Here is a 26,504-nt window from a genome sequence, read left to right on the forward strand (position 1 = left end):
GTACTTACTTGGTGTCAGGCAATGTTTCAATATATTGAAACCTCACCCAAGAGTGATAGATAATGTTTTCTACGTAAGGAGACTGGGCTGAGAGATGCCAGTTATCTTTTCCAGAGTCATACAGTCATACAGGAGAGCTGGGATATGATTCCAGGCCATATGACTCCAGAGCAAGTACTCTAATTGCCAGCAAGAAATTCAACAGATTTACAAGAGTAGTGTACTCTGTGTTGGGCACTAACTCCTGCTTCCTGGACTTTGTTTTCTTCATGGAATGACCTCAGGTAATGTTACACTTCTCCCTCCTGGCCTACTCCTCACTACTCTCCATGGAGAAGGTGATGGATGACATTCATTCATGCATGTCACTGCACTACCACTGGGGAAACCACCCTTTTTATCTTTTGTTCCCCTGTGATCCTCATGAGGCAACAATTCTGCACTGGTGCATCTGCTCTACAGACTCAAACTTCTTCCTTGAGTGGATGTCCCAGGCTTAGATTGGTGAAGCATGAGAAGGGCAGAAATGGAGAGGAAGCCCTCCTAATCTCAAGTAAAACACTATTTTTTCCAATCAGCTTTATTAGCAATAAAACTGACATTTTGATCTAAAAAAAATTTCCTTCATGCACTGCTGGTAGGAGGAAGCCTACCAGATCAGAAAGCATGGCCAAAGTGCTGATTGCTTCCACTCCTGGACAGCCTTCTCCAACCATAGGATTCTCAGTGAAAGCAAGGCAAAGAGGGATTTTTCTCAAAATGATAAGATTTGCATAAAAAATACAAAGCTAAGTCCAACCTGTCACCCACCTTCAGCCTCCCAAAACCCATCCTTTAAAGGCTGAAATGTGAACAAAGGAAGCTGAGAAGTAATACCTGAAACTCATTAGAAATGCAGATTCTCGGGGCTCCTGGGTGGCTCAGTGGGTTAAGCGGCCGACTTCAGCTCAGGTCATGATCTCGCGGTCCATGAGTTCGAGCCCCGCATTGGGCTCTGTGCTGACAGCTCAGAGCCTGGAGCCTGTTTCGGATTCTGTGTCTCCCTCTCTCTGTCTGCCCCTCCCCCGTTCATGCTCTGTCTCTGTCTCAAAAATAAATAAACGTTAAGAAAAAAAAAATTTTTTTAAAGAAATGCAAATTCTCTGGCCCTGCCTAACACCTGTATCAAACTCTGAGGCCAGGGCCCAACAACCCCTCCTAGTGATCTATACACACAGTTTGAAAACCACTGCCCTAGCACACATCCCTGACCTTGGCCAATTAAGGACCCAAAACATTCTGTCCCATAGCCTTGTAAACCTCTAAAAGCATTAACATCTCAGCTTCCAAACTACTTGTCTCAGATGGCTTCTTGCACCCACAAGTAGTGCCTACGTCCTTTATTTGGATGATAGGCACCAGTTTGGTCATTGAAAAATTTGGCCCTGTATTTATCTAAAGATTTCATAGGGTTTCCAGACTGGGCCAGGGCCCTTGCTCTTTATCATACACAGCTTCAAGGCCACAGACTAAGGGCTGGGAGAAGGCAGAGGGAGTACCCCATTTATATGAAGTATGTGCATGTCTGCCTCAGATCCTGTCTTCAAAACTGCTCAAAAGGCACATTTTGCACATTAACTGTGTACTTAATGCTACTGAATTGAATAAATTTTATGTATACCATAGAAAAAAAGAGGCAGACATCCTATATATACAAAGCCTGTCCAAAGGCCTTGTCTTTAAGGCCTGGCATTTTGTACTTTACCATCTCCTAACAGCAGGCATTGGAAATACTGGTTTCCATGACAGTGTATCTCTTTAAGATAAAGGATCATTCCTTTCATCAGTTCATATTTCTTTCTGTTGAACATATACTATGTGGAAGACCCTGGGTCAGCAATGGAAATCCAATGATGAATGAGATATGGTCCCTGTTCTCAGGGAACTTAGTCTGGTGAGGCAGAAGAAAACCAAGTAAACAGAATAATTACTAATTGTGCTAAGGCTAAAGGAAAACAAGCTAGGTGCAGATACAAAATAGCACAGGGGCACCTGAGTGGCTCAGTCGGTTAAGCAACAGACTTGATTGCATCTCAGGTCTTAATCTCCTGGTTCATGAGTTCGAGCCCTGCGTCCAGCTCAGTATGGAGCCTGCTTGGGATTCTCTTTCCCTCTCTTTCTGCCCTACCCACCACTCACGTTTTCTTCCTCCCTCAGAAAAAAAAAAATTTTTCTTTTCTTTTCAGAAAAAATACCAATAGCACATTTCACAGACATGAGTGGAAGACCTTCTTGAGGAGACGCTAAAACAAAATCTAGTAAAGCAAAGTTAGTAGGGAAGAGTGCTCCAGGTGGGTACCACCTGGGCAAAGACCCAGAGGTGGGAAAGATGGGCACAAGCATCAGGTAAACATGAGTGACTTAATAGTGAAGGACAATTTCAACTTTTTTTTTAGTTTGATTTATTTCCTTAGCACGGGCAGAGGAGGGGCAGAGCCAGAGGGAGAGAATCCTAAGCAGGCTCCAAGATCCCTAGCTGGCTTCATGCTGAGCCTGATGCAGGGCTCTCAGAGCAGTGAGATCATGACCCGGGTTGGGTGCTTAACCGACTGAGCCACCCAGGCACCTCAGAGCAGTTTCAACTTTTAATCACCTGTATTTGCTTCTGATATACTTTACAGTCTGATGAAGAGCTGCTGTTCACCTGTATGATTTGTTTTTATGTGCTTGTCTTTTCTTCAAAGAAGCTACTCCATAACCTGATGGATAGTCTGTGTTGAGACCCTGGTTTCCAACTCAGGAAGGGCAAAATGTCCAGGTATAAAGTGACCATGGTGGTGTGGTAGCCTGTTTTAACCAGCTGCCACTGGAGTCGTGCAGTCTGGGTTCAAATTCTGGCTTATCCCTCTCATTAACTATATGACTTTGGGCATCTCTCCATACCCACCCACTCACCCCACCCCCACCCCCCCACCCCACCCCCACCCCCGTGTGTAAAAGCGGACTGTTTTGAGGTTCCAATGAGATAATACATCTTAAAGACTTAGAATAGTACCTGACTCCAGAGAAGAACTCAGTATTAACCATTTAATTATAATGTAAAAAAGAAACAATGGATCCCATCACTTCTCTATTGCTTAGTTAGGCTAAAATAAATTGTTCTATAAACGTTTTAAGTGTGAGAATAAGTGGACCACCTCAGAGCATTCAAAAGAGCACTAAGACCTTTCTACAGATGACTATCATAATAGTTTGAATAATAGTTGTGTGATCAAGCTGCCATGCAAAGAACCAAGTGGTCAGGAATTGAACAGTGCTCACTAATAGGGAAGAACATCTGAAGCATTTGCTATTTCTAGGGAAAAGTTATTTTGTGCCAAGCATGCTAGTTGCCTATCTGAAACCCACTTGCCCCCTTTTATTTAGCTAATAAACTGATTTTCTTTGGGGCACTAACATACCCAGGGAAAAGACCTCCCCATACTCCTTTGCAGGTAGAAGTAGCAATATGAACCATTTCTGGCCAGTTAAATGCAAGCAAAAATTACTGGGTGAAATCTGCCTCTTGTTTTTGGTTTTTCTCCCCTTTTCCTATCAAAATGGGTATGTGATGTCAATATGCAGCAGCCATCTTCAAGACCATGAGGATGAAGACTACCTACAAAGGAAGGCTGAACAAAAGACTGAAGGGACACTACACCTGGACTTACTCTGTCTGGACTTATTGTTAAATGAGAAAAGTTGCTAGACAAAACTGCTAATGTAAAAAAAAAAAAAAAATGGCTATTGGGTTGGATCTTCTTGCCATTCAAATCCCTCTGAACTTAGTATAAATGGGAATAACATTGAAAAATGGACCAAGAAGACATTCTTCAAATTGAAATGCTTTTATTAGAATACTAATAATGGAAGATAGAAGAAAACCATACACATGGAAAAAGGAAAATACTCAAATGCTATTACAGATTAGGCAAATTAGAGAAAATTTCTTCAGTGTATGCAAAATGTAAACATTTGCCCTGGGATTCCTCACAGATGGCACAGTCCACAGAGACTTATTTGGAATAAGAATCTATCAAGTAGTCTACAGTATAGCCTCTAAAATGTTTCCAACATTAAACTTAAAGCTCCTAGCACACCCAAAATTTTCTATGCAAAAAACTAAATGGCTCCCAATCAAAGCAACTTGAACTATCAACTGCTACATGTGAAAGCAGGCACTGAAGCAAACCAGTCTTTCAACACTGAGCTTCCATACACTACTATGCTAATTGTATTTACATTTACCTTGACAGAGATTACAAAAATATACAGTGTATAACCCCATGGTGAGTCCAGTGTGGAAAATTATAGAGTTCTTGTTCATCAAATGCTTCAGAGAAAGACATCAAGTCAGTCACATGAACTTAGGGAAATAGGACTAAGAAGAGGCCCTTTTCTCCTCAGAAAATGGGGACTCATAAACTTCCATGGGTGGACAGGTACAAACCAGGTGCTGATCTCCATAGATGTCATCAATCCGGGCAATGGTTGGCCAGAATTTGCTCTCTGGTTTCACAAAGGGCTGCAAGGGACAAAAGATGGAAATGTTCTGGGTATTCTGAAACATTTCTCTTGCAGAAAGAGATTGCAATGATATCCCTACAGGCTAAGATGCCACTAAACCACAAATGCTCAAAAGCATAAGAAGGTAAAACCCACACTCCTATTTTTACTGCATCATTAGTTACAGTAGCCAAAATATGGAAGCAATCCAAGTGTCCATCAGTAGATGAAAGAAGATATGTATGTATGTGCGTGTGTGTGTGTATACACACATGTGTGCACATAGATACTCACATAGGAATATTGCCCAGCTATGAAAAAGAGTGAGATCTTGCCATTTACAACAACATAGATGGACCTAGAGGATATTGTGCTAAGTAGAAAGACAAATGCCATATGATTTCACTTACGTGTGGTATCAGAAAACAAAACAAAAGCAGAAACAGACCCATAAATACAGAAAACTGATGGTTGCCAGAGGGGGACAGGCAGAATGGGCAAAATGGGTGAAGAGGAGTGGGGGGGAACAGGCTTCCAGATATGGAATGAGTAAGTCAAGGGTATAAAAGGTACAGCATAGGGAATATAGTCAATACTATCATAATAGCATTTTTCCAGTGACAGATGGTGGCTATGCTTGTGGTGAGCATAGCATAATGTATAGACTTTTCAGATCACTATGTGGTACACCTGAAACTAATACTACATTGTGTGCCAACTATACACCAGTCCAACAAAAAAGCTAAGTCACCCCTTCATTACTGTCCCCCCAAATCCAACTTTTGACCCTTGTCCCCACACTGCCAGAGAGACTGCAGAGCACCTTTTCGTGTAAGAATCAGAAAGGAAGAAAAATTGCATTTGGGGATATCTCCCTTTGGATGATAGTAGAAAATACCTTAACCCATTTGACAGCGACTCCTATTTGGTCTTTCTCCACTGTACTCCCTGTGGATTCTCAGGCCTGTGGCTGACACTCTAACCTCAGAGCTCTGAAAGCCAATTCCTGTGCTCTGCGTCACTTGTCATGACCCATTTAAGAAAGTGTCCCACATATGGTAACTGTAATGACACTGCAAAGATAGGAGTCCCATCAGATAGGTGATGGCCCCTCATACGCACGTGGACGCTGTACCAGCTGGCACACTCGGCTTCAGAGGACAACTTACAAGTGGGAATGCCGCCACCTCTCTGGAATATGGCCGATCCCAGTGGGAGGATGTGACGCAGGTCAGGGAATGTGGAGACATCTGAGACACACAGATGGGAAAGGGATCAGAGCAGAACACTGCCTTCTGCTGTGCTTTGCTTCAACCAGTGAGCTGACAGAAGCCCAGGTATGGGGCTGCTGGTTGGTTTTATTTCAATTTGAGGGAGAAAAAAATTGGTGGGAAATTTATTCTGAAATATTTCAAATGTCAGAAAGTCATGGTAATATATTAAGCACATCTACCACTCAATATAAGCCAACATTTTATCATATTTGCTTAACCCTTTAAAATAAATATCGGGGGCACCTGTGTGGCTCATTCACACAGGGGACACAAAAGTGTCCAACTCTTGATTTCGGCTCAGATCTCACAGTTCATGAGATTGAGCTCTGTGCTGATGGCACGGAACCTGCTTGGAATTCTCTCTGCCTCTTCCCCACTTGCATGTGTATGCATGCCCTCTCAAATATTTTTTTTTCTAAATAAATAAAATAAACATTGAAGAGACAATTGAAACTGCCTTTATAACTCCTCCAGCTCATCTCTTACCCTATTCCCAGTGATAACCACTGTCCTGAATTTTGTATTCACCATGCTCATTGTGATTTTATACTATTATGGCATATATGTATAAACAGCATATTAGCATAGTTGGGCACATTTTAAAATCTTTTATCATTTTACGAGTATTATTCTCCACTTGCTTTTATAGCTCTGTATTATGTCCTTTAAATGTCTATTGCCATTTTTAAAATTAGCCTAAATCCTTATAATCTCTTTTCAGTATCCACAGAAAAGAGAAATAACAATGAGCAAGATGCCTTCTCCTGCCAGCCATTGGCCCCTGTGGTGCACCTTCAGGTGCGCACTTTTGGAACTTGCCTGAGCTTCCCCAGGCATCTCAGACTTGTTCTCTGGCTCAAGGCCATAGTAGCACAGCCACAGCCTTCACAATATTCCCAATTCATGATCTCCCCCTGGTCCCCCAACCCAGATTAATGTCTGGAGCTAACAAAAGACTTACAGCTCAGAAGCAAATATACAATAAACATGTTTCAGATTTTCTCCAAAATAGGCCACAAGCATTAAAAAACATTCAGGCCAAGTACCAATCAGTTGTTCTAAGCAATAATTGCTCTAGTAGAAGAACTTGTCTTTATCCAGAGTTTGTGAGGTAAATAATCTCACTAGAGTGCATTAAATAGAGACACAAGAATAAAACTACCCCAACTAGATAAGAGCTCTTCAGCCCCTGCTCCCTCCCTTGGTAACCAGTTGGATGCATGTGGGAGGTATACCTCTCACAGTGACAAAACAATTACACAAACAAAACATATCTCAAAACATCCACATTATACTTAACTGCTACTGTGTTGTTCAAGATTCAAACCTGCAAGTAATGAATTTATCATCCTTTCAGAAGAATGGTCTTATTCTAGGCAAGAATAAATATCTTCTGGTGGGAGTTCAGGAGTTGCTGGTACACTGTACATACGCACTCTTATACTCTATGGAACATTTTGGATCAAGTACCAATGCCTACGCACCTTCAGTGGATTGACCCTGGGGTCAATGCGGCCCTCCTCAATGTCAGCAATCTCCTGCCGAATGCTGATCATGGCATCACAGAATCTATCCAGCTCTTTCTTGTCTTCTGACTCAGTGGGCTCAACCATGAGAGTTCCTGCCACCGGCCAGGACATGGTAGGGGCATGAAATCCTGCAAAGGAGATAGGGGAACTTGTGTCACTAACTTTGACCTCCCTGATTTGTAATTTTTTAAAATGTCTATTATTGAGAGAGAGACACAGGGTGCGAGCAGGGAAGGGGCAGCGGAAGAGGGAGATACAGAATCTGAAGCAGGTTCGAGGCTCCAAGCTGTCAGCACAGAGCCCAATGCAGGGCTTGAACTCACAGACCATGAGATCATGACCTGAGCCAAAGTCAGACGTTTAACCTACTGAGCAACCCAGGCACCCCTGACCTCCCTGATTTGGAAGAAATTATATATATATATATATATATATATATATATATATATATTCATCTCAGCAAGAAGAACTTAGGAAATAAACTAACACCCAAGAAGAAACAATCAGTTAAGCAAGTTTTAGAGAGTATCCATAATAAATATGCAACCATACAAACGTATGTAAATTTTTATTTGTTAAATTGGGTAAGCAATAAAAAAATAAAAGGGCAAGTTACATAATGACATCCCATTTTTATGAAAATGATAGTGTTTACATATTTTTTAATATTTTACTTTTTTATTTAATGTTTATTTTTGAGATATAAAGCATGAGCAGGGGAGGGGGAGGGGACAGAGGATCCAAAGCAGGTTCCACACTGATAGTCCTAACACTAGTGAGCTCGATTCAGGGCTCAAACTCACAAACCATGAAATCATAACCTGAGCTGAATTCAGATGCTTAACCAACTCAGCCACCCAGGCACCGAAAGTGTTTATATTTTGAGGGAAGACACCTTGAAAAATAAGTACTAAAATATTAACAGGGCTTATTGCTAATATGAAGTTGAGATTCTTTGATTTTTTATTAGAATCATCCTATAATGCTTATTTATTACTTACAATAAGAGAAATTAAAATATTATAGCCTATCAAAAGTTAAAGTGATAGCAACCATAAAGAAGCCTACTAACCCCATTTTACAGATGGGGAAACTGAGGTTTGGCAGTACATGGAAACCCTTTGCCTTTATTCAGAACATAGGCTGAAGGTGTTTCTGTTTACAAAAGTTTTCATATGTAAGATGAATCACCAAGACATACTCAAGAGAGATTTTCTGGACAAAAGCCAAAAACCTTTTCCCATTTCTGGCTCTTTTTCTGTGAAACTGTAAAAGATGAAGACATTTAAATGGTTCCCCAATTCTGATTTGCATAATTACATGGAGTGCTTTAGGGTCATGCCTGCATGCTTTAAGGGATTATCTCCTCAACATGTTACAAACATTTTCAAATGGTAAGTTGAAAGGACTATAAAGTGAACACCCCTATATCTTTCACCTACATTCAACAATGATGTTCTCTTTGTTTAATCACATCTGTTCATTCATTCATCCATCTTATTTTTGATGCAATTCTAAGAATGCTTCAGTCATCAGTATACTTCTCCCTTAAATACTTCAGGATGCATATCATTAACTAGAATTCAGGATCTGTTTACATGTATTTGTGATAAAATTTACATACAGTAAAATGCACAAATCTTAAGTTTATCACTAAGTTTTGACAAATACATAGAATAGTGTCACTCAAATCAGAAAGGGATTTTAAAAGCTAATCTCTACCTACCAACCTCAATTTCATGGGTGAGCAAATTCAGCCCAACATACACTGTTGTAGTGGTTCTCATAACCAGAACCATCAGAGTTATCTTGGGAACACAGATTCTTTGGTCCTGACCCTGATTCAGGAAGCCCAAGGTAAGTCTCAAAAACATGAGTCTTAAAACTCCCCCAGGTGACTCATTACTCGCTAAGTCTGGATGCCTCTGCCCAAAGGCATTATGCCCCACATTTGGCTGTTTAAAGATACTGATTACTAGGCCCCTCCCCTGGAGATTTTAATTAAGTACATGTGATTAAGACCCAGAATCTGTTATTCTCGATTGCTGTTTTTTTGCTTAGCCATTCATTCATCCATTCATTCTCTCACTTATTAGACACATACGTTTTGAGGTACTAAGTGCTAGCCACCTGTACAATTCTAGGCTTAGGGCAAGTGTGGCATTCACTCTATCAAACATCAAAATAACCTCCTAGCCAGTGCTCTCCCTCCCTGCAAATGCTGCTACTGCAGTCAGATATGTGATACAGACAACACATCCCAGAAGTGAAGGTATATCCTGCCTGAATCTGCCATCAGCCAGGAGGCCTAGTTAGGTTACAGGAGCAACCAAGAGATTTTGGAGAGGTGATTGCTAATTTCATTAATGAAAACTTTCTCTGGCTTTCCCATTTATAATCAGTATAACTCTCCATAATAAGATCATGCATTCAAGAGAGGAATGAATCACACATGTGGGATTCCCAATATGATGCAGTAGTAAAACTATTAAATTACTGAAGCTTTCACTTTCCTTACTAAAAGAAGTTATTCCAGTTATTAAAATTCAGATAGGACTCCACATCCATTGAAAGGCAAACTTCTCACCATCTCTGCCTTTCTAAGAATTGAGGGGTCATTGATATTATTAATGTCACTAAAAATAGGTATTTCAATAAGGTCTGTGCTTAGTGAACATCCACTAATTCATTAAAGGCCTGTCTTTCAAGTCTTCCAAGAAAATACAGTCTTTATGGAACTAGCATGTGCCTATTCCTTCATCTATGGAAGCAGCTATAGAAGCTGTAGAAGCTGAAACAGCTATAAAGCTCAAATGCCATTCATCTCTAACACTTCAGCAGTTTACCTGCTGAACTTCCCTTCATCATCACACCAACTCACCTCTTCATGGACTCCTTTCTTTACCAGAAATGAGATAGGAATAAGAATTTAATAGAAACATAGGCAATACAACTCAACACCAAAAATCCCCAAATCCAATTAAAAATGAGCCGAAGACATGAAGAGACATTTCTCCAAAGAAGACACGCAAATGGCCAACAGACACATGAAAGGATGCTTAACATAACTCAGAGAAATACAAATCAAAACTACAAGAGGGGTGCCTGGGTGGCTCAGTTGTTTAAGTGTCCAGACTCTTGGTTTCAGCTCAGGTCATGATCCCACAGGTTCATGGAATCGATCCCCACTTCAGGCTCTGCACTGACAGCACAGAACTTGCTTGAGATTCTCTCCCTCTCTCTCTCTTTCCCTCTGCAGCTAATGCTCATGCACACACTCTCTCTCTCTCAAAATAGATATACTTAAAAAAAAAAACAAAACTGCACAATATTAACAAACACCTGTCAGAATGACATAAATCAAAGGCACAAGAAACAAGTGTTCGAGAGGATGTGGATAAAAAGGAATCCTCTTGCACTGATGGTAGCTGATGGTGGTAATGCAAAATAGGGCAGTCACTCTGATAACAGTATGGAGGTTCTTCAAAAAGTTAAAAATAGAGGGGCGCCTGGGTGGCTCAGTCGGTTAAGCGTCCGACTTCAGCTCAGGTCATGATCTCACGGTCCGTGAGTTCGAGCCCCGTGTCGAGCTCTGTGCTGACAGCTCAGAGCCTAGAGCCTGGAGCCTGTTTCGGATTCTGTGTCTCCCTCTCTCTCTGACCCTCCCCCATTCATTCTCTCTGTCTCAAAAATAAACATTAAAAAAAAAATTTAAAAAAAAAAGTTAAAAATAGAACTACTCTATCCCTATGATCCAGCAATTGCACTAGTAGGTATTTACCCAAAGAATACAAAAATACTGACGCAAAGAGATACATGCACCCCGATGTTTATAGCAGCAATATCAACAATGGCCAAATTATGGCAAGAGCCCAAAGGTCTACCAACTGATAAATGGATGAAGACGGCATATATATTATATACACATATACATGCACAGTGGAATATCAGCCATAAAAATAGTGAAATCTTGCCATTTGCAATAACATGGATGAAACTAAAGAGTATAATGCTAAGCAAAATAAATTAGAGAAAGACAAATACCATATGATTTCACTCATAGGTGGAACTTGAGAAATGAACACAAATGAACAAAGGGGGGAAAAAAGAGAAAGGCAAAGAAACAGACTCCTAACTAGAGAGAACAAAGTAATGGATACCAGAAGGGAGATGGGTGGGGGGGATGAGTGAAATGGGTCATGGGGATTAAAGAGTACATTTATCATGATGGACATTGAGTATGTATGTAAGTGTTGAATCACTATATTGTACACCTGAAACAAATATAAATTAAAATTTAAAACTTAATTAAAATGAAAAAAAAAGAAAGAAACTAGGGAACAAAAACCATTTTCTTTGGGATTTTAAATTCTTTTAACTATAAAGACTTTTCTTGAATGCCAGTGGATTCAAGATGCTGATTTAATATCTTTTGAAGGGTAGTACCAATGCAGTCATAGGGCATGTTTTTTCTCTATCACTTTGAAGTTTACCCAGAATCCTGTGCTCACCATTTATCCTACGGATCAGTTTATTGTGGTGCCTGCATGTTTGTTTTGTGCCTTGAGGAAGTCGCCCATAGCTAGCATGAATGTCAAAAACCTTAGATGCCCTATGAGGGTTTTTTCCCAGAGGATCACTCACCATAATCCTGAAGCCTCTTGGCCACATCCACAGCCTCAATATTTGCAGACTTTTTGAAAGGTCTTGTGTCCAAAATAAATTCATGAGCCACATAACCTGTGGGAAATTGTTTCAGTTCAAGATTACCATCAGCTTGTTTTGCCCAAGCAAATGTACAAATCAGCTTTGTAATGCGTATCAACAAGGCCCAAGATGCCATGGTAACTTGGAAGTTTATAGGTGGCAACAAAGACCTCATTTACTTTTATTAATAACTATAATTATAGGGGCACCAGGGTGGCTTAGTCTGTTCAGCGTCCAACTTCAGCTCAGGTCATGATCTCACCATTTGTGAGTTTGAGCCCCACATTGGGCACTGTGCTGCCTACTTGGGATTCTGTCTCCCTTTCTCTGCCCCTCCCCTGCACACACACTCTCTCTCTCTCAACCTCTCTCTCAAAATAAATAAACTTAAAAAATTATTTAAAAAATAATTATAAAATATAAAAGTGATTATAAAAATAAAATTTTAACATGTCAAGCCAATGTGTTCAGTCCTTAGTGCACAACACACACAAGGCAAGAGGCTGATGGGAGGTGGAACTTTGGTGCCAGTGCATTGCTGGAACATTTGACTGAGATTCCTGGGGATGAGATTCTTTCAACTCCGATGATATAAAATCTATTTGCAGTAGTTAAACATGTCATCACACAGGCCTGACCCTTTTATACAAAATATCTCTAGAGCCAAAGGTCCATTGATACCATTCTCCATAACTCTGCCCCAGCATCAAATAACTGTTTCATCTGTGTGAATGTAATTATATACGGAACATGTATCTCTAAGGCACATACATAATTGTATGAGATTCTTCAGAGGGGCTTTTGAGGGTTTGGTTTCAGGCTTCAGGCTGATTATTAGAAATCAGGGCTGTCAAACAGCACACCACAGGTGGCAAGAAGATGAAACCAAAGTCTGTGGGAGTCAGTTCACTTTGCTCTAGTTTGTAAGCTGGTTTCCTCTCTAGGCCCAGGTCACAATCTCCCCAGCACAACCTGTTTGACCCATCAGCAGGAATAAACCATCAATGAAGTCAGCATTTTCATTAATATAGAACAACAGTTCTGGGGGCTTCCCAAATTCTGTGCCCCCAAATCTGATGAATTTCCTTCTAGGAAAGTATCTGTAGATGAGACAATAATGTATTACTTCCTAACCTACTTTCCTCTCAGCAAACAAGGAATCTACTTACAGATACATGGAGCAGATAATTCCTCAAGCCTGAGAAGAGTTGCTCCAGTCACTAAACAGCTTCTGAAATCATCCATAACTGCTCTGCTTCTTATGTAATGAATAAATAAGAAAGGACTGATTTTGTGAGAAAATAAAGTATGAGAGCCTCAAGCTTTAAATATACTGTCACTGAATATTATAAAATATTCTAACAATGATGGAAATTAAATTTGTGAGGAGTGTGATTCAAAAGTGGGAAGTTATATTCATAGCTAGGTAAAGTCAGGGGCAAAAAGTGCTTAAAAGGAATGCCCAGTTGGAATGTTCAGGGGTAAGGGTGGGGTGGGGGTGGGGAGGCAGTGGAGATCATTTAAGTGCAGGAATCCTAAATACCCAATTATCCCCACCCCATTTTGGGAGCCCAGCCTCAACCTTTGACCTTTCTTCTCTGAGCCTCTGGCACCCACCCGGCGCTGTGACAGTGACACAAGAAAGAAGGCTAATGAAGTTCACTGCTCTAAAGGGCACTAGGTGGGCAGGAGACGAAGAGGGGAGGGACACATCATGGAGGAAAAGGAAAGTCACTCTTGCTGGCAGGCAGAGGGCTGTCTTCCAAGAAGTTCAGTAACAGCTGAAAGGCCCCATCACGCGGAGCCCAGCCCAGCACTAACACAAAGACTACATCTGCAGTGTCCCCACCACAACCAGGCGGTTTGGGAAGAGCTCCATTTCTGAAATGAGGTTCAGATGTTATTTTCTAAGTCCATATTCTAATGTGTTCAAATGGAAACGGTAGAATTTTAGTATATCTCTCTGAGCTCTGAAAGGGATGAAATTGAAACTTGGTGGCTGTTGGAGGCTAAATCCCAAGATGTTCATCTGTGTTTGTAGTTTTTAAGGAGAAGAGGTACACAAACCTGTGGTATGTGGTAAGGGCAATCTGAAGTAGAAATTGTATACACTGATCAGCACAAGGTTTAATTTTCACTGAGTAGGTATTTCTCCTGGGCCTAACCATGGCTATAGCTGAGAGTCTGAAAAGATACCAAGTCAAAGGAACAGGGAGAAGAGGGAGGGGGTGACAGAAAAACAAAATAAAAGTGGCGTGGCTCTAAATTTGGAACACCTTTCCTCCAACTCCTATCCTCAGAATGACTACCTAGAGATATGTGGAACTCACTAGCTAATTACTCTTTAAGGCTTAGGTGAGCAATCAATGCTTAGTCAATCTTTTCAGTTGCAATCCAGAGACCATAACTAATAGAATCAAAACTGAATGTTTCCATGGGAATGAGGTCGGGTAGGCAGAGCCTCTGGCCTCAGGAGGGTCACTTCCTTGCCTGGGACATGAAAGACCATTCCATGAAATCCATGTCTGCCCGTAAAGGCCACTGGGAAACCAACTCATAACAGAAATTTCCAGGCAGCATTAGGTTTGTCTGAGGTCATAAGGGGATAGGCACTGAAAAAATTAAAACATAAATGAAACATTGGGATAGTAACAAAGTTGCCGCCTCCACTAAAAGGAACTCCATTTTCATCAGTGAGTTTAGCCTCCCACATGAGTAGACAGCTGTGAATTTTTTAAATTCCTCCTTTAAAAATGTACTATCTTGGGGCGCCTGTGTGGCTCAGTCGTTTAAGCGTCGGACTTTGGCTCAGGCCATGATCTCACAGTCTGTGAGTTCAAGCCCCACGTCAGGGTCTGTGCTAACAGCTCAGAGCCTGGAGGCTGCTTCGGGTTTTGTGTCTCCTCCTCTCTCTCTGTCCCTCCCATGCTCATGCTCTTGTCTCTCAATAATAAATAAACATTAAAAAATGTTTTAAAAATAAACAAATAAATAAATAAATAAATAAAAATATACTATCTTACCTGAGGTAATTCCTTTCTTTCCTCATCCTAAATACTACTGCTTTTCCCTTCCCAATTCTTGCCTGTCACTCCCTTGCTTCACAAAACCCTAAACCTCAACAGTTCAGCTGGGGTTTTCAAATCTCTCAAAGAAATGGTTCATAAAGGGAAGACTGGAGTTCATTAAAATTATTGCCTCATATTCATCTGTAATTACAATGTCTTATATAGAGCTAGTAAATATGATTAAGATGAATAATAGTCTTCTAATATTGCCATTAGACATTTTGGAATACAATGTGCTTATTAAGAACATTTCTATTTTGGGCCCTCAGGAGGTACAATGATAATTCTTCTTTAAGTCCAAGAATAAATGTGTTTACCAGACCAAATGTGAGACAATTTTTGATTTCATGAACTTTTGGATTAGGTGACAAGGTCTGTAATTACCAATACATCTCTGTGTGGGATGAGAAATACAATTCATTATTTGATTCTGGGATAAAATGTCAAAACAAACGGAAACTGGATCTATCATTTTGTGCTGCAAATCCCCTAGGACTGAGACAGTCGCTGTTTTTAAAGCAGTCACTCAAACACTAAGCACGTGGTTAGGCACCTGAGAAACACTTGCTTTGTTCACTTTCCTCTCTCCTGGATTGCCACCAGTCCCCATGTAGTCCAGATCACATGGACTCTTTAAAAATGAAAGTTTGCATTTACACAAGTCTGTGAACATACTAAAAATCAGTGAGTTGTACATTTAAAGTGGGTGATTTGTGTGATATGTGAATTGTCTCAATGAAATTATCAAATTAAGTTAATCACAAGGGAGTTTCAACTACATTTAAAAAATAATAAACATGGGGCCCCTGGTGGCTCAGTCATTTAAGTGTCTGACTTCAGCTCAGGTCATGATCTCACAGTTCATGAGTCCAAGCCCCACATTGGGCTCTGTGCTGACAGCTCAGAGCCTGGAGCTGCTTCAGATTCTGTGTCTCCCTCTCTCTCTCTATGTCCCTCCTCCCCCCCTCAAAAATAAACATTAAAAATTTTTTCTTTAAAAAATAATAAACAAGGGGGGGGGGAACCTATAAACCTTGTCAATTAAAACAAAAATACCGTTTTCCAGCCACCGGATTGGGAAAGATATTTTGGTTTCGGTTTGTGGGTTTTTTTCCAGCCTGGTACTTGGTGTTCACTGGTCCCCAGCATGATGGTCACTTCATATGCTATGAGAGTGAAATAAATTGGCACCTGTGGGGATAACCAGGTCACATGTACCAAGAGCTTAAATGCATTCACACTCTGAGATAATAATTTCTCTTCTGCAGCTCTAAGGAAATAACCAGAGATGTTTTTTTAAAAATCTAAGTAAAAGATATCCATTGCAGCATGTTACAGATGCAAATGACTAAGGGGAAAACATGACAGAATTCGTGGAATCCTGGTATATCCAAACAAATGAATCAATGTAGCCTCTTTCAAAGAACACTTAACAACATGGGGAAATGATCACAATATAAGATAAAATTAAAAAACAGGACACAAACTGTAATACTGTCTCAATGGTCTAAAAGTAAGATGAGAAGGAATACAGTGAAATATTAATAGTGGTTATGTCTGCTTACCAAAACCATGAATCATTTACATTTTCTTCCTCAGATTTTTAATTTTCCAAATTTTCCATGTTGAGCATATACATATTACTTATATAATCAGACAAAACAAATACTTAAACTTATCCTGAAGGCCAATACATAACAGGATGCATTTCACAGAGCAGGAGCTATATTTGAATTAATTAGTAGCTCTTGTAGGTTAATACCCACTTCAGAAGCATTTTATTGTGTTGCTTAGAGACATATTGCCCACAACTTTTTTTTTCCTAATCTCTAGGGAGCATTCTGGTTATTTAGAGCTTCTGGCTATTTAGTTCTTTCCTGTTTTCAAACTATAGAACCACGTCTTTGGATACATATTTTTAAGGCAAGACCAGCCTTTAAATTAAAGATGACAGATGTAGATGTATACTGTGCCTGAGCTGGAGAAATCAAGAGCCAAAGCGAGGTCTCATCCTGTGGCCCAGGTCTGGGCATGCTGCTGTCTGTCTGCTCCAAGCTCCAAGTCCCCATCTGTCCCTGATCTCCAATTCTGTGCTCACAGCCAATGTGCTGTGTGTCTTAGGGCCATCTCCTCCTATTACCTCCAGTATAACTTTGTTCCCCCATCTACTATTTCCTCTATTGTAGCTTCACTCTTCCCTCTTCAAAGCCATTTCTCTGGCAGTTTTAAATCCTCTACTGATTTCAAAACAAAACTGCATCTTACTGAAATAGCTTCCACATGTACCCCTGCTTTACCACCAAACTCCCCCAAACCATGACTGCTTCTCCTTTGTCCTCCCCACCCTCAATCCATTCTCAACTCATTGCGGTTTGGCATCTGCCTTACCATTTTTGTTCCAATTCTTTCAAAGGTGACCAAAGGGTTGCTAATTGTTACAGGCAAATATTCTGTTAAGACTCCTATCAGAACACCATTCTGTCTCTCCCTGTTGTGCAATACATTTGTATTGGGGCAGGCATGATGCCAGGGATTGGTGCTCGAGAATGGAAGCAGGCACAGTCTTTACCCTGAAGGATTTCAAGGTCTGATGGACAGAGCCAGACAATAAACTGAGTGGGAGAAATCCTCAGTAGCAGAGGGAGCCAAGAGGAGGGAGAAGTTCTCTCCACCAGGAAAAAGAGGCTTCAGGGAGGAGGTGTGAGGCCAGAACAGAGGCAGGCAGGACAAGCAGGGGCTTCTCTAGGGAGAGGCATTGTGACAAATGCTGCAGGGTCCTACAGCTGCCTCAAGCAGGGAGTCTTTTCTCACTGGGGTCCCCTATGCTCATCTTGCCTTTTTTTTTTTTTTTTTAATTTATTTTGAGAGAGAGAGAGAGACTGCAGAAGGGGCAGAGAGAGAGGGAGAGAGAGAATCTCCAGCAGGCTCCACACTGTCAGCATGGAGGCTGACACAGGGCTCAAACTCAGGAACTGTGAGATCATGACCTGAGCTGACAACAACAGTTGGCCGCTTAACCAATTGAGCCATCCAGGTGCCACATCCCTCTTAAGGTAGCCATCTGCTTGCAGGGCTTTGCTCTGGTTTCTCAAAACTCTTTCCTTGAGTTCCACCATTTCCAAGAGTCTGCTCTTAGATTCTGTGCCTAAGCCAAATTTCTGCAAAGCTATCTGGCTCCATCCTCTCCTATCACTTCCAGGATGACTTGGTTCCCCCACTATTATTCTCTCTGCTGTTCCTCTATTATAAGTATAAAAGGCTTACATAGAATTTCACTTCACATTTAATTAATCAGTAACTAAGCCCTATTGATCCTACTTCTAATAGGATCTTCTTCCCTTGCCATTTCTGAAATGAGTTTAACCTTCTCTTAATCCTGTCACTCCGCTACTCAAAAAACCTTTCATGGCTGTCATCAAAGGTAAAGTCAAGAGACTTCCAAGACTTCAAGTTGGCCTCTCCAACTTCACCTTCATCTGCTCTCCTTCCTCCTATTCCATTCAACAACCCCCCAACAAGCTTCTCACCACGTACACAATTCTTTCTTGCTCCAGTATTTCTGTTTACTGGGGTCTGATACTCTCCTTTCCAGGCTCATCTCAAGTGTCTCCTCCCAGAAGGCTCTCCCAACTATTCTGCACTTCCTCTGCCCAGTCTGAATTACTCCACTCTTCTGGAGCCATTCCCATAGCACTTTGTGAGGTTAAGAGTGCATGGTATTTATATATACATCTCCCCATGCTGTGGGCTCCTTGTTGACCTGGGCTGTGTAGGCTACTGCATCACACAGCCTTGCAAATAGTGATACTCCTAACCTGTTCACTCAATTGAAGTTATTTCCAATAACTATGATTTATATATGCAAAGAAACGAAAATTTCCTACCCACCGCAGAAAACATTTACTAGGTCAAACCTGGTAAAGAAAAAAACCAAGGTGATAGTAGACTGTGGTTGATACTTGCCTCTTGCACCCCGGAAAAGGACCCTATAGTGTTTTTCTAATCGCTTGGCCATGTAGTTGGCATTTAATATAGCAATTTCTGTGGCCTGTTTAAGGCCTTTGCCTCCCATCATCTGCAACAGAGAGAAAGAGTCATCAGCCATGGAACAGGTTAAACCCAAGGGGCACTAATGAAAGACACACCCAAGTAAATCCCACCCTCAAAGGGAGTCAGCCCAGTGTCAATCCCAACAAAGATGTCTTCCAGTCTTCTCTGATGCTGAAATGATTTTTGGTTTTCTCCTTTGAACATAACTTTATATTTCTTATAAAAATAACAAAGTAATAACAAAGTAACAACACGGAACAAAGTAACAGAGGCAAAATTGATTGCTGACTATTAGGTTACCTAAAGAGGAAAAAGAAACTTAGACTACACGCATTTGGGAATGTTTTTGTTTGTTTATGCATTTGAGATTATCTTGATAATTGCCAGGAATCTAATGGGATATTGACCAAAATCCTCACTGAATCAATTTGGTATATGGTTTGTCTTCCAATTGACCATAGTCAGAGTTATTTATACATTTAACAACTGCCAGGCTTGATCTTACCCTGTTCTGGTGGTTCCTAGGTCCCTGTGATTATACCAGGTGAACATCATCACCAGCAAAGAGCTTAAAATCAAGACTGCATCAATTTTTATTGCCTACATTCTTCCCAGAATACCTCATATATGATGGGGATTAATATGTATTAAATACATAACTAATATAAAGCAAATGAGAAAGCATCAAATAAAAAATAGAGACACCAAAGTCCAAAGGAAGGAAAGGACACATCTTGCCTGGCTGGAAAAGAAGGGTTCCCAGAGTAAGAGTTAGTACTTAAGTGGAAATCTACTAATGGGTAGAATTTGGTGAAGCAAAAAGAACGGGGAAGACACTCCAGCTGAGAAGAATGGCCAAAACCAAGGTGTAGAGGTAAAGGCACATGGTTGCAGTCTGGAGGTTACTATAGAGGTTGGTGGGTTGTGACAACTTCTTGCAAGCCTGGAACCTTTGCCACAAAGAATTTGGATTTGGTTCAGCCAGCCATGTCTCTCCACTCATGCACCAGAATCACTTGGAAGCTTGATGGCCAAAGCCCTACCCAGTCATATGCTGAATTTGATTTTCTCTGGGATTGGGCCTAAGAATGTGTGTTTTGGGATAAATCCCCTAAGAATTCTGTGTAGGCTAGTAAGACCGAGAAGTAGAGGCAAAAGGAAACCATAAGATAATTCTGACTCTTCGGTAGAATCTTGCAGTCCTATAGGGAGTGTCCACAATGGGCTGCAGCAGGGAAAGAAGGTAGTTCTAACGCCCAGGTGGCAAGTAACAACAGCATGAAATAAAGAGAGGGGTCAAAGTCAGAGGGGTATTTTTAAATTTACTTTATTTACTTCATCGTTATCTGAGGTTCTGTCTGGTACTCCTGGCATATGGCCAAACCAGCCTGGGGGCATTTACTTTTTAAATGTGGGAAATCATCTCCAACCCAAACACATCCATAATAACCCAGGTTTACATGATCTAGGGACCAAAAGGAACCTGGGAATAAGATTCTGTTTGCAAAGAAGCAGAACTTTATTATGATTGTTTTTGTTGTTACTGCCTGTAAAATAACTCAAGTATCATTTTTAAAAGCAGGTTTTAGTCTCCAGGGTACAGAATTGTTGTTTCTGCTTCCCAGAAAGTTTTCATTAAGAATCATAAATGCCACACTGTTAAAGAGTAACAGCCAGCCCCAGAGAGTCATCCAACATGATTTGCACAGCTGAGTTTTAGAGTCTTGTTTCACCCTCCTTTAAGGAGGGAAGACAGTTTGGGAAGGCTGTTCTAATTAGCCACTGAACAAGTGTTCCTGTCCAATGTACAGTCTTAGCCCAGGAGGTAGGCAGGCCAGTTTGAACAAGAGCTGTATAAAATAAACTCTGGCCCTAGTGTTTTTTTTTGGAGAAACACAAAGGAAGGAAAGCTGTTCTCTAACAAAGTTTAATTACCCCAGAGAATTACAGTTCCACAGACTCTAAAGGGCAAAGAGCTTAGGGAAACCACCAGATAAGCAAATTTCTGCTATTTTTTCATCTTACCCTCCAGACTCATAAGAAATCTAAGCCAAAATGAGATTTCTAAAATTTATCCTAGGATTTCAACCTTCTGTAATAATTAGTATGTGCACTGTTTTTTACTTGCAAGGGGCTATACAAATCCTACAGGAAATCAAATGATGTAACCAGAATATCCATATGATTCATGGAACTTTGTCTGGAAAACATATCTGGCATGTCAGTTTCTCTGATGGTAAACTCACTATGAGAGCTCCAAGGAAGTAGCATAATGAAGAGATGAAATAAATTTTAGCTGATCTTTTTAAGAAAGTTTCTTCCACCCAAGTCAGCAATGTTCACTGAACTCCATCTCAGATCACAGACTTCATTTTTAAGTCAAGAAGAAAGTCTATAGACTTAGTTTCCCACCCACATATCACATCCCCCACCGGCCTAACACAGTCACAGGCCTCACCTTAATGTAAGCCCATGAAATGGGCAGGATGGAACTGGAGCCCCATGGGGCTGCGCTGACAGTACCCACAGGCCGGTTATCCTCACATGGCTTTACTGAAATGATCGGATGATTGGGCAGAAAAGGAGCAAGATGCTTCTTCCTGTATTTTTTCAAGCACAAATTCAGAAGATATCAAAAAGATCCAGACCAACCAAACACACAAGTGCTGGGCCCTCTTGGGAAGCTCTATTCCTAGTAGAGAAACTCAGAGCAGAAGGGATCTGACGCCTGCTAAGAGACAGATGTTCAGGAAGTGTTCCATTCTTCTTCCTCCTCACCAGCCATCAGTGTCCCAGCAGCTCACCGGAGAACTGTGGCAGAGGATTTGGCAGATTTCATGTAGGCAGCCATGAAATAGCTTGTGGATTCATGGACTCACCAGGATGTGGAGACCTCCCTGCCCCACACTCTTTCCCAAGGCATCTAAGGGATAGAGGGTGCTTCTGAGGAGCCCCAGGGCCTACACATCAGAGGCCAGCCTATGAATGCTACTCAGCCGCCTCCCGCATATCTAAGGCACTGAAGTGCCCCCACTTACTATAAATAATAATAATAATAGTAATAATAAAAGCAAGAGGGCCAGACTCCCAGCAATCTGAAGACTGGGACCTTTGGTCCATGTTTAGAAAACTTAAGAAACTCAGGAAATGGCTGATCAGCATCATCTTCACAAGATGATTCAATTTCAGTGTAAAAAGTTATCAACAGCTGCAAGATACTCCTTTAGTGCTATTATGATCTCATCCAATTATTCCAGTAACAAGGTTTGTTTCCTGCTTATCTCAGATGTAATCAGAGTTCAGGCTGCAAAGGGTTCAACACCTTATATCCAATTCACTGCTTCCTTTCCCTTCCTTTCTCCCTCTCTCTTTCCCTCTCTTTTCTTCCTTTCTTTCTTTCTTTCTTTTTTTCTTTCCTGAGAACACTTAAGTTCTACTCTCTTACAAATTTCAATTATACAATATAGTGTTACCAACTAAATCACCCGGTCAAACATCTATGGCTGAAAGTTTGTACCCTTTACCAACCTCTCCCTACCCATCCCCTGCTCCCCAGCCCCAGGCAAGCACTTTTCTACTATAAGTTCCTTTGGTTGTTGATAATTCACTTTCAATGTAACCAACAGCTGATTTCTTTTTTTAAAAGACAGAAAAAAAAAAAAAAAAAAAGAGAAAACATCTTGGAAGTCTAAGTTATCACCCCTCTCACTGCTTCTCTCCAGCCCCTAAAGGAGGACTAGATATGACGGTGTCTATGACACTTGAAGACCTCGATGAGAAGAACAGCAAACTTGGGGCCATTCTTTCATTCTCAGTCTCCAAAACCATCCTGAAATGAGCAGCCCGGAACTCACACACCAATGGGTCCCATGCCAGGGCCACCTCCTCCGTGGGGAATGCAGAAGGTCTTGTGAAGATTTAGGTGTGAGACATCAGACCCAAAATCTCCAGGACGACAGATTCCCACCTACCACAAAGGGAAAAGAGCCAAAAGCAAAAGTCAAGAGCTTGCAAGGATATTCTGGAAAGGCAGCCATGCTATTTGCTGCAGCTTCTCCTCTCAGAGGAAAGGCAGGCAGAACTGTTCACAGAAATGTTCTTAGTACCGGAAGAGTTCCACATTCAAAACCTGACATCCCATAAGCAGCCTGGCTTATGGTTTCTGTGGAAACAGCAATTGACCATTTAGCCTAATTTAGATTTCAAAATACAGATTTGAGGAGAGGAAACACCATGAGCAAAAGGGAAGTACCTCCTTGCTGCAGAAACAGATGACATTCAGACCAGCAATGCTACTTCCCCCGCATGGTTGGCTTTGAGTATCATGCATTTTGGGTACCCCAGTGAAAGAGACTGGAAGGCTACCTGATAGGATAATGAACCAAGGGGAAGAAAGGAAGGAAGTTTTCCTGAGACTACCCTAATACCAGTCACAACAGGCCTTCCTACCACTTAGGCATTAGGGCTAATTTTGAACATAAATTAAGTGCCAAACATAAAGAGTGCATTCCTGAACTCTTAGCGATAGATAATCTGTCAACTACACTTACAAAGGGAATCAGAAAGAAGCAAAGAAAAGCAGAAAGACTTTGAAATGGTAAAGCAAAACAAAACAACAACAAACAACAAACAAACAACAAACAACCCACAATCACAAAATAATGACAAAGAAGTTAAGAAAACTCTGAAAAATAACACCTTCTGCTCCAATGAACCCCTACAGCATTTGCAGAGAGGTGCACATTACACCCCACCCCCAACAAACACAGTTAGGATTGGCCCTTCAGGGACAGAACCATTCAGCTATTTTACACTGATGAAATTGAAGCCAGATTAAGGACTTGTCCATTGCCATGGGAGATCAATATCCACCAGTGGCTAGAACATGAGTGTGAATTTCCATAGGGAGTCAGGAGACCTTCATAGCTGTAGCACCCGAGAGAGATCAAACGCTCTGACATTCAGTTTATTCCATGCTTCCTGTCAACCTTTTTATCTCCCCCAACCTCCCCTATTGCCCCCTTCAAATCTGATCTCAGTGAAATTGTGTTACTTTCCTTGAAGTTGGCAATACAGAAAGTCAACCTCATTTCTGAATTCAGTATCATGTTTTAAGACAATTGTCAAGAAATCAGAGGAAAATATTTTTCTGTCTTAACCACTTTCTCAGGGAGTCCCTCTTCTGTTGCTCACCTGTGCATTCATATTTGCCCCATCTAGATAGACCTGTCCTCCATGTTGGTGGATCAGGTCACACACATCACCAATGTTTTCTTCAAACACCCCATTGGTGGATGGGTATGTAATCATGATTGCTGCCAGGTTCTCCTTGTGTTTATCCACCTATGGGATAGAAAAGGGCAGAGGGAGACAGAAGAGGAACTGTTTATTTGTTGCCCAAACCATTGCTTTTACCTTACAGGATTAGGAAAGGTGATTTTTTTGGTCTTTTCATTTCTAGAATTGTCTCAAACTATGATGACAATAAAATCCATTACTCCTTTCCTAAGTCATTCCAAAGAAACAACAAAATCCCTTCAAACTAAGTCTCCATGATCAAGACCAAAAAACTGTTTGGAAGTTGGGTATTTTGGGCTCAACTCTCCTAGGTTTTCCTTTGGTTTTAGTCATCTCAATAATTACTTCAGATCTTTTTCGTTATGGACATGTCTATTCTCACAGTTAATCTCTCTCTGCTCATCTTGCCATATCCACCCTTATTCCCTTTCCTTCTCATTCTGTTGAAATTAGAATTCCCACAAGGAGTGTTCTGCTCTGATTTAAAAAAAAAAAAAAATCTCCCTCATGTTTCCTTTTCACAGAAAGCAAACATATAAAAGGCATATTCCTGGGGTTTTTTTTTTGGCCAGTGACTCAGAGCAAGCTCGTATGGAAATTAAAAAAAAAAAATTTAAAGGTCATATCCTATATTGGGGAAACTTAGTAATTACAAGCACTGCCCCAGAATATCTGCGGGTAAAAACTTTGTGGGGTGCTGAATAGGTGGGGATGGTTGGGAGAGACTAACAGTGCTATTTTCAGCTTCCTTTGAAGGCAGTTACATGAAGTTCTCTGTCTCCATGCCTAATAACCTTGACAAAATCACATTGCTATTCAACTGATTTCATTCCCTCTTAAGATGCAGCCTCCAGTCCACCAGTGGAAAGCAGATACAGTTGCTAGGCAACCTCTTCCTGGAGGTTGGGAGGTTGGGAGTGAGGGGTTGGTGTTGCAGAAAGGAGTGGAATGCCGCCCCAAATTCAGCAGGTAATGGCTGGGACAGTCACACACATTTATAAAATCTACATGTATGTTTTAATTCCCAACACAAAGATTGAGAACAACTGTGACTGCCTGTTTGGTTATTAATAGGGGAAGAAGGGGGAAGGTGGGCAGAAGGAGACAGGCAGGCCCTACAAGGAGTAGCCTTACTATGACCATGAATAATTCATTCAGTTTCTTACATATGCACGAATTAAGAGAATAGGATTTCAGTTTAAAGGACCTTGTCCCTGATTGGTGAAGGAAGAGGTAAAGTAGACTATGTTCGGTTTTATTCTGGACCAAAAATGTGACTGTTGCTTTTTATTTTTCTTACAGAGACAGGTTTTCTGATTTTATGCCATTTTCCCCAGACCCATTCAGGAGAAACTGCAGTCTTTTAATTAGAATGCAAAGAAAGGCAATGTTGCTACAAACTATCCAGTCCCTTCTTCCCACCACCTCTTCTCAACCCAGACCTCTTCCATCTGTTTAGCGGAAGACTAGTACCATGGCCTTGAGGTGAGCTGTGTCGATATTCCCATATTTATCCACCTCCACAGGCTGAATCTTCATGCCTGCCATGTGGGCACTTGCAGGATTGGTCCCATGTGCTGATTTTGGAATGAGGCAAACCTTAGGAATGGAATGAAAGGAAGGAAGCAGAAAAAATCATCACCAGGCTATTCATGAGAGAAAAGTCCTACAACATGCTTGGAGCACAGATTAAATAGGTGCCACATGCTTTATTTAAACTGACCATAACATCTGAAATCTGCTATAATTTCATTATTACTATATTGTAAAACAATGTCCAAAAGGGCAGGTTCCGTTTGAATCCACAAATATTGCTCTTTAAATATTCCTGTAGGGACACCTGGGTGGCTGAGTCAGTTAAGCATCTTACTTCGGCTCAGGTCATGATCTCACAGTTTGTAGGCTGAAGCCCCACTTCAGGCTCTGTGCTGATAGCTCAGAGCCTGAAGCCTGCTTCAGATTGTGTTCCCCTCTCTCTCTGTCTCTCCACCATTTGCACTCTGTCTCTCAAAAATGAATAAACGTTGAATAAACAATTTTTAAAGATTCCTATA

The 26,504-nt window shown here is 41.0% G+C and overlaps 1 protein-coding gene across 1 annotated transcript in view; it reads right to left on the bottom strand.

The window, feature by feature from the left end:
- Positions 1 to 3,837: 3,837 nt before the first annotated feature.
- Positions 3,838 to 26,504, bottom strand: part of GLDC (glycine decarboxylase) — a 98,296-nt gene continuing 75,629 nt past the window's right edge. The window contains exons 17-25 of the mRNA XM_019438123.2: positions 25,924 to 26,049; positions 24,346 to 24,495; positions 23,007 to 23,119; positions 21,611 to 21,752; positions 19,066 to 19,177; positions 11,972 to 12,067; positions 7,283 to 7,455; positions 5,694 to 5,774; positions 3,838 to 4,543 (exon numbers count right to left, since the gene is read on the bottom strand). Of these exons, the coding sequence (XP_019293668.1) occupies positions 4,400 to 4,543; positions 5,694 to 5,774; positions 7,283 to 7,455; positions 11,972 to 12,067; positions 19,066 to 19,177; positions 21,611 to 21,752; positions 23,007 to 23,119; positions 24,346 to 24,495; positions 25,924 to 26,049 (1,137 nt within the window). The 3' untranslated portion in view covers positions 3,838 to 4,399. The remainder of the gene's footprint in view (positions 4,544 to 5,693; positions 5,775 to 7,282; positions 7,456 to 11,971; positions 12,068 to 19,065; positions 19,178 to 21,610; positions 21,753 to 23,006; positions 23,120 to 24,345; positions 24,496 to 25,923; positions 26,050 to 26,504) is intronic.

This window comes from Panthera pardus, unplaced genomic scaffold (genome assembly GCF_024362965.1).
Source record: "Panthera pardus isolate Hobbes unplaced genomic scaffold, ASM2436296v1 HiC_scaffold_20, whole genome shotgun sequence".
Lineage (NCBI taxonomy): Eukaryota > Metazoa > Chordata > Mammalia > Carnivora > Felidae > Panthera > Panthera pardus.